The sequence below is a fragment of the Pinus tabuliformis genome, chromosome 7, assembly GCF_031772625.1.
Source record: "Pinus tabuliformis cultivar Carrire ecotype Pingquan chromosome 7, CPIR1, whole genome shotgun sequence".
Classification (NCBI taxonomy): domain Eukaryota; kingdom Viridiplantae; phylum Streptophyta; class Pinopsida; order Pinales; family Pinaceae; genus Pinus; species Pinus tabuliformis.
In genome coordinates this window covers 2,016,180,154-2,016,186,379 of record NC_142293.1, presented here as the reverse complement: position 1 = coordinate 2,016,186,379, position 6,226 = coordinate 2,016,180,154, and the positions used below count along the sequence as shown (strand labels likewise).

The 6,226-nt window shown below is 38.8% G+C and overlaps 1 protein-coding gene across 1 annotated transcript; it reads left to right on the top strand.

Annotated features, from left to right (window-relative positions):
- Window positions 1-3,902: 3,902 nt before the first annotated feature.
- On the top strand, window positions 3,903-4,397 carry LOC149256582 (uncharacterized). The gene has a single exon (XM_089455410.1). The coding sequence runs from the start codon at window positions 3,903-3,905 to the stop codon at window positions 4,395-4,397; it is 495 nt and encodes a 164-aa protein (XP_089311536.1).
- Window positions 4,398-6,226: the final 1,829 nt, after the last annotated feature.

The window sequence follows — 6,226 nt, the reverse complement described above, 5'->3', positions numbered from 1 at the left end:
GGTTCACAAGCCAGGATTCTAATTATTTATCAAGCAAACAAAAAAATATTTTAGATATTTATTTAGGAAATTTATATTACATATATTTTCTTTTTCTAAAAGTAAATTAATATTTTTAATTATTAAATCTAATTAAATTAGATTTATATTTATACATTATAAAAATAGCCATCAAAATATCTTTTTATTTTATAATATATAATTAAAATTAATATGAAATTTAAATAAAATTATATTTATATATGATAATGATAGTTAACGTAGATCAAATAATGGTCTATCGGACCTAAAAAGGCAAATTATCTATTTTGATTTAAGATTTTATTCCTATGTTCAAAAAGTTTGGAGAGAAGCCTCCCAAACTCACTATAAGTTATATCAACAATAAAAAATAATATAATATATTTAATTAAATAAAATAAATTATTATTATTATCATTATACACACTGAAGCTGTATAAAATATGTGGAGAGATATAATTTTATTTCTATTTCTTACTTCAATCTATTTTTTATAGAAATACTTCTTTAAATTATGATAGTAAGTATAACCAATATATTATTTATAGGAGAGAGAATTTTAATTTTAGATAGATTTTCTATGAAACTTAATAATGACAAATCACCACATAGCTATTAAAATTAAAAATAAAACTTTCAATAATATTAAAAAAATATCTAATTTGCAAAATTAAAGTCAATCAATACTAAAATTACACAAAATTAACTAAAATAGATTAATAATATCTACTAGTGGATCGAAAATTTCGAAAAATACAAGCAATTCATCAATCCAAACCTATTCTTCATAATTAAATACTTTACCATCCTTTGAAAAAAACAAACAGATACCAGTCAACAACATTTCAACTAGATCAGCTACCTGCTATATAAAACCCAAAAATCCGCTGGTGTTCTATATTGATCTGCATTTAATTTCTAAGCCAGTGAAGATAAACCCTATAAATCCAGAGATAAATCCTAGTATTGGACAAGAAAAGATGCCATCGCAGGGTTATTAACATTCATTCCCGTTAGCTTCCCTACATCACGCCACCACTGCTGAACAGCAACGTAGAGTTCCGGTGAATTTTGTTCGATGGTTTCTAGAATAAAGCATAGCTGATAAAAACCCTCGCTCCGCTTTTCAACAACGTAGTTAATGGCTCCATGCAGATTTCCGATCCGCCGAAACATTTCGTCAGTACGCCGATCCACGGGGTCGTTGTCGATTCCGCTGTTTGCGAGGACATCTGCGTCGTTATTCTGCTCGCGAGACACATGCTGAACACTACATGTCTGAAATCTGCTTTGGAGCTCTAATACGTTGTTGTGATACCTTCTGAGCCTCTCATCCCTCACCTGGCCGGACTGCCGGTTCACCTGCCACACAAAATCCATTCATTTACATACCCTACAGTCACCGAGCCATTACAGTAACAGGAGGAAGCAAGAGAGTTACCTGGTTGCAAACGAGCTCGCTATCTCCATACGCAACAATATCTGTAATACGGTTATCGAGAGCATGTCGAAGCCCCGCAGTGAGAGCCTTGTATTCGGCTACGTCCTTAGTCAAGTTGTAGCCCAGAAGACGGGAAAATCTCTCTATCACTCTGCCATTACCATCTCTGAGCACGAAGCCAATGCCCGCAGTGCCAGGATTGCCTCTGCAGGCTCCATCGAAATGCAGTGTGGCTGGAGCAACACGAGAACTTACGATCTCTCCCATCCCACCCTGGCTTTCCTTCTCCGTCATACCGATGCTTCCCTTCTCCGTCACAGCCATGCTTTCCTTGTTCGTCGACATATTTAGCGAAAATGGGTATGGACGAGAATGGACGGGAACAGAGGCCTCACTATTGAATAATTAAAAGAAGTAATAAGGTTTAGTATTACCAACGGCCTAGAATGGAGGAACACCAAAAGTTTTGCAGCGAGTCTATTCACATTCCACAAAGAAAGCACCAATTAATCAGACGCGTGTCTCATATTATTTATTTTATTTTACCATGATATCAATCGATTCATCAATCAACTACACAAAGAGTACATCAGAGTACTAATGTAGAATAAAGTATTAAAAATTATGTTGTAATTCCATGTCACATTGATGCATTATACTCTGTATGTCACGCCTCCATTGTACCATTTTAATATCAGTCTAGACTCCATTTTTTCATTGCCTCCATATTGATATCTCTAAGAATCATATTTTGACTCCATTGCTTCGTTGTATTTAGATTGTGATGTTGTTCTTTTTGTGTTTGGGCTCCAATGATTTTGTGTCTCGATTGCAATAGTGCTCTGTATGTTTTCCCTGCAAGGCTCTTTTGTATCTCTAAATTGGAATTGGAATGATGCTCTTTATTTCCAATTGAACTTAGCATTGCTTATTTTTGTGGGTGGGGAGCAATGGAAGATCCATACTGCATTTGCTATTTTATGATATCATTAATGAGGTTTGCGCTGTGTGTATCAATGTTTGTATTAAGAAAATGCAGGTGGATCTGGTGGCTAGTTATTATGATGGTGTAGAACATGTTAAAGTTGGCTTTCCAATAATTTTTTTATTGTCACACTATTTTTATCGAGTGTGATTCAATATGGGAAACAGGTTGATGGTGCAAGTCAAAAAAAGGTTAAAAATAATGGAGAAATAGTTATATGGTTGTAATGCATCTCCTTAGTTTAGGATTTCTTCCTAGAGTTTAGGAGGTTGTTCACAACTACCTAATTTTTGGTGATGTATTTAATATTGTAATATTCATTTGATGTAAAGTACAGTGAACGGAGAGAGAGTCCCTCTTTGTTTGGGTGCAGTCTGCTGTACACACCTGTGAGCTGCAACTCCTTCATTTAATTCAAAGTAGAGCTTAGGGTAGAGATAGCCTTATTTATTTTTATTTTTTTCTTCTTAGGGATGCATCATTAAAGTACATATATGTAGTGGTAGGAGAGCATGTAAGTGTATCTATATGATCAAGTGGAACTGCAGTAACACCTGGAGTGAAGACGGATCGCAGATGACTGATCATCTCTGAGTGCAAGAAAGGGTTGGCTCGGACTTGTTGCGCGCCTTTAAAAGCATAAGCGAATTTGCGCGATTTTTTAGTGAACAGACGTGCCCATTGGCGCAGGTTTGAGGCTGATAAGCACGCCAGGTAAAAAGTAACTCAATTGGTGCGGATCCGTGGTTGTTAATCGCGGCAATTTCCGTGCACCTCATAAATTTTTCTTTTCTGCAATTGGAGCGGATTCGTGGCTGTTCAGAGCGCCAAAGTGGCAACCTCTTTCTCTCTGAAAATATGCAATTTTTCGTTGCAGATCGGAGTTGCCCGGTGGTGGCACGTGGAGATTTCTGCTCGGTGGCAACAGATTTGATTTGCCTGGTGGTGGCGAATTGAGGTTCCTTCATCCGCTCGGAGGTAGCAGATCGGACCTGCCCGGTGGTGGCGAATCAGAGCTCTGTGATCTGCTCGGTGGAAGCAGATTGGTTTTTGCCCGATGGTGGTGCAGTGCAGCTCCTCGATCTGTTTGGTGGAAGCAGATCGCCTTTGCCCGATGGTGGCATGTTGGAGCTTGTTTGTTGATCTGTTCGGTGGTAGCAGATCGGTTTTGCCCGGTGGTGGCACAATGAAGTCCCTGATTTGTTTGGTGGTAGCAGATCGGTTTTGCCCGGTGGTGGTACAATGAAGTCCCTGATCTGTTCGGTGGCAGCAGATCGGTCTTGCCCGGTGGTGGCACAGTGAAGTTCCTGATCTGTTCGGTGGTAGCAGATCGGACTTGCCCAGTGGTGGCCAATTGGAGTGTTCAGTTGGATAGAAATGAATAACAGTATAGAATCATATCTCCATGAGTTTGGCAAACTCGATGGATCGAATTTCTCCAACTGGAAGTTCAAAATGCAAACTTTGCTGGAGAGCGTAAATGCATGGTTGATCGTTGAGGGAAATGAGCAGAGATCTGGAACAACGACTCAAGAAAAAGATTGGGATAAAAGAGAAACGAAAGCAAAATTTATACTGAAGATGTCTGTTAAGGACAATATTATCCCACATATCAGATATTCTAAGTCGGCCGCTGATATATGGACAACAATCAAGAACTTGTACGAGACACAGAATAAAAATCGTGTTTTAGCACTCAAGGGAAAACTGTTTGCATTGAAGATGGACGAGAATGAGACTGTTGCTGGATTCATGGCCACAGTCAAGGATATGAGTGACAAACTGGGAGCTATTGGAGAAAAGGTGTCCGACTCAGATCTAGTCACACTCACATTGAATAGAATGACTGATGAATACCAAAAATTCATCACAGGACTTTCAGAGAGGGAGAAAGCCCCTTCATTTAATGAGCTGACAATGATTCTGCTCCAGGAGGAGGAGCGACGATAGAATCTGAAAACTCAGAGCAAAGACCTTGCTCTGATGGCGAAGAGGCGAAAGTACAGAGGAAAGCAGCACCAGCACCAACACCAGCAACCGCAGCAACAGCATCAGAAAGGAGCCAACTCTTTTCAAAAGAGATCATTCAGAGGTATGACTGATAATTATGTTAAGAGATGTTTTTATTGTGGGAAACCTGGTCATCAGATTAAGGAATGTTATAAGTGGTAGGTGGATGAAAGAAGAAGCAAACAGAGGAAACATCAGGGGTGTTTTACTAGAGAAGAGGAGGACCACAGCCATGATCTTCGACTATTCACAGTTGATTGTGCTCTTTCAGCATCAAACGAAGATGAGGATGACATATGGTATGTCGACTCTGGCGCATCCTCACATATGACCGGTAAGAAGGACTGTTTTGAATTTCTTGAAGAATCTGCATGTGGATCAAAAATTTATCTAGGAGATGACAGTGGGTATGAGATCAAAGGATATGGAGATATTCCTGTGAAGCTACCTAGTGGCGACATTAAACATCTTAAAATGTATTATATGTTCCAGGAATTAAGAAAAACTTGATCTCTGTCTTAATGATTACAGACCAGGACATGCAGGTGCAATTCTTTAAGAATGGTTGTGTCATTAAGGATAGCCAGATGGAAACAGTTGCAACAGGAATGCGCATGGGGAATTTGTACAGATTGGATGCAAAGAGTATGCCACGACAAGCAATGGTTGCAGCTGGATCAATAGTCGAAAATCTCTGGCATCAGAGATTCGACCATCTCAATTTGCAAGACCTCATCTTACTTCAGAACAAAGGTATGGTCGATGGACTCCTTGTTTTTCATAATGTCAAGCTAGAATGTGATGGATGTGCATTAGGGAAAATGCATAGAGAAGAGTTCCCTTTGCATGTCAACAGAAAGGAAAGAGACATTCTAGAACTAGTGCATATAGATATTTGTGGACCTATGGAAACTAGGTATTTAGGAGGAGCATATTACTTTCTGTTGTTTACAGATGATTGCACTAGGTTTTCATGGGTGTATTTTTTAAGTAAAAATAGTCAAGCCTTTCGGTACTTCAAAGAGTTTAAATCTATGATAGAGAACCAAATAGGAAAGAGGATAAAGATTCTCCGCTCGGACCAAGGGGGACAATACAGGTTAGGAGAGTTCAAGAACCTCTGCAAGCAGCATGGGATTATGCAACAATTCATAGTGCCACACACTCCACAGAAGAATGGAGTAGCAGAATGGAAGAACAAAACCCTTGTGGAGTGTGCGAGAAGTATGCTTCAAGGTAAGGGTCTATCGAATGGTCTTTGGGCAGAAGCCATTAATATTGCTGTTTATTTAAAGAATAGGATTCCTACTAAATTTCTAGGCTTCAAAACCCCCTTTGAAGCATTGTTTGGACTCAAACCAGCAGTTAATAATTTAAGAATATTTGGATCAAAAGCTTATGCTCATATATCGAAAGCAGATAGGAAGAAGTTAGACCCTAAAGCTCTGAAATGTATATTTGTTGGATATGGCACAGAGTATAAGGCATACAAGTTATATAATCCTGTGACTCATAAAGTGTTTGCAAGCAGAGATGTTATTTTTCATGAACAGGCTGAAGATGGAAAGGAAGATTCTAACAGTGATAGCCACATTCCATTACTGATAGAAATGAACAGTGACGAAGATGAAGAGTAGGAGCAGGAGCAGAAATAGGAAGAAGTAGCAGCAGATAGTGTAATAAGTGATGATGCAGGACCGGAAAGTGCTGAAACAGATAGACTTGAGGTAAGTCCTCTACCTAGAAGATTAGGTAGGAAGACTAGACTA

Bases quoted from the DNA above. Each gene is read 5' to 3' on its own strand.
- LOC149256582 (XM_089455410.1), top strand. From the start codon at position 3,903: ATGCAAACTTTGCTGGAGAGCGTAAATGCATGGTTGATCGTTGAGGGA.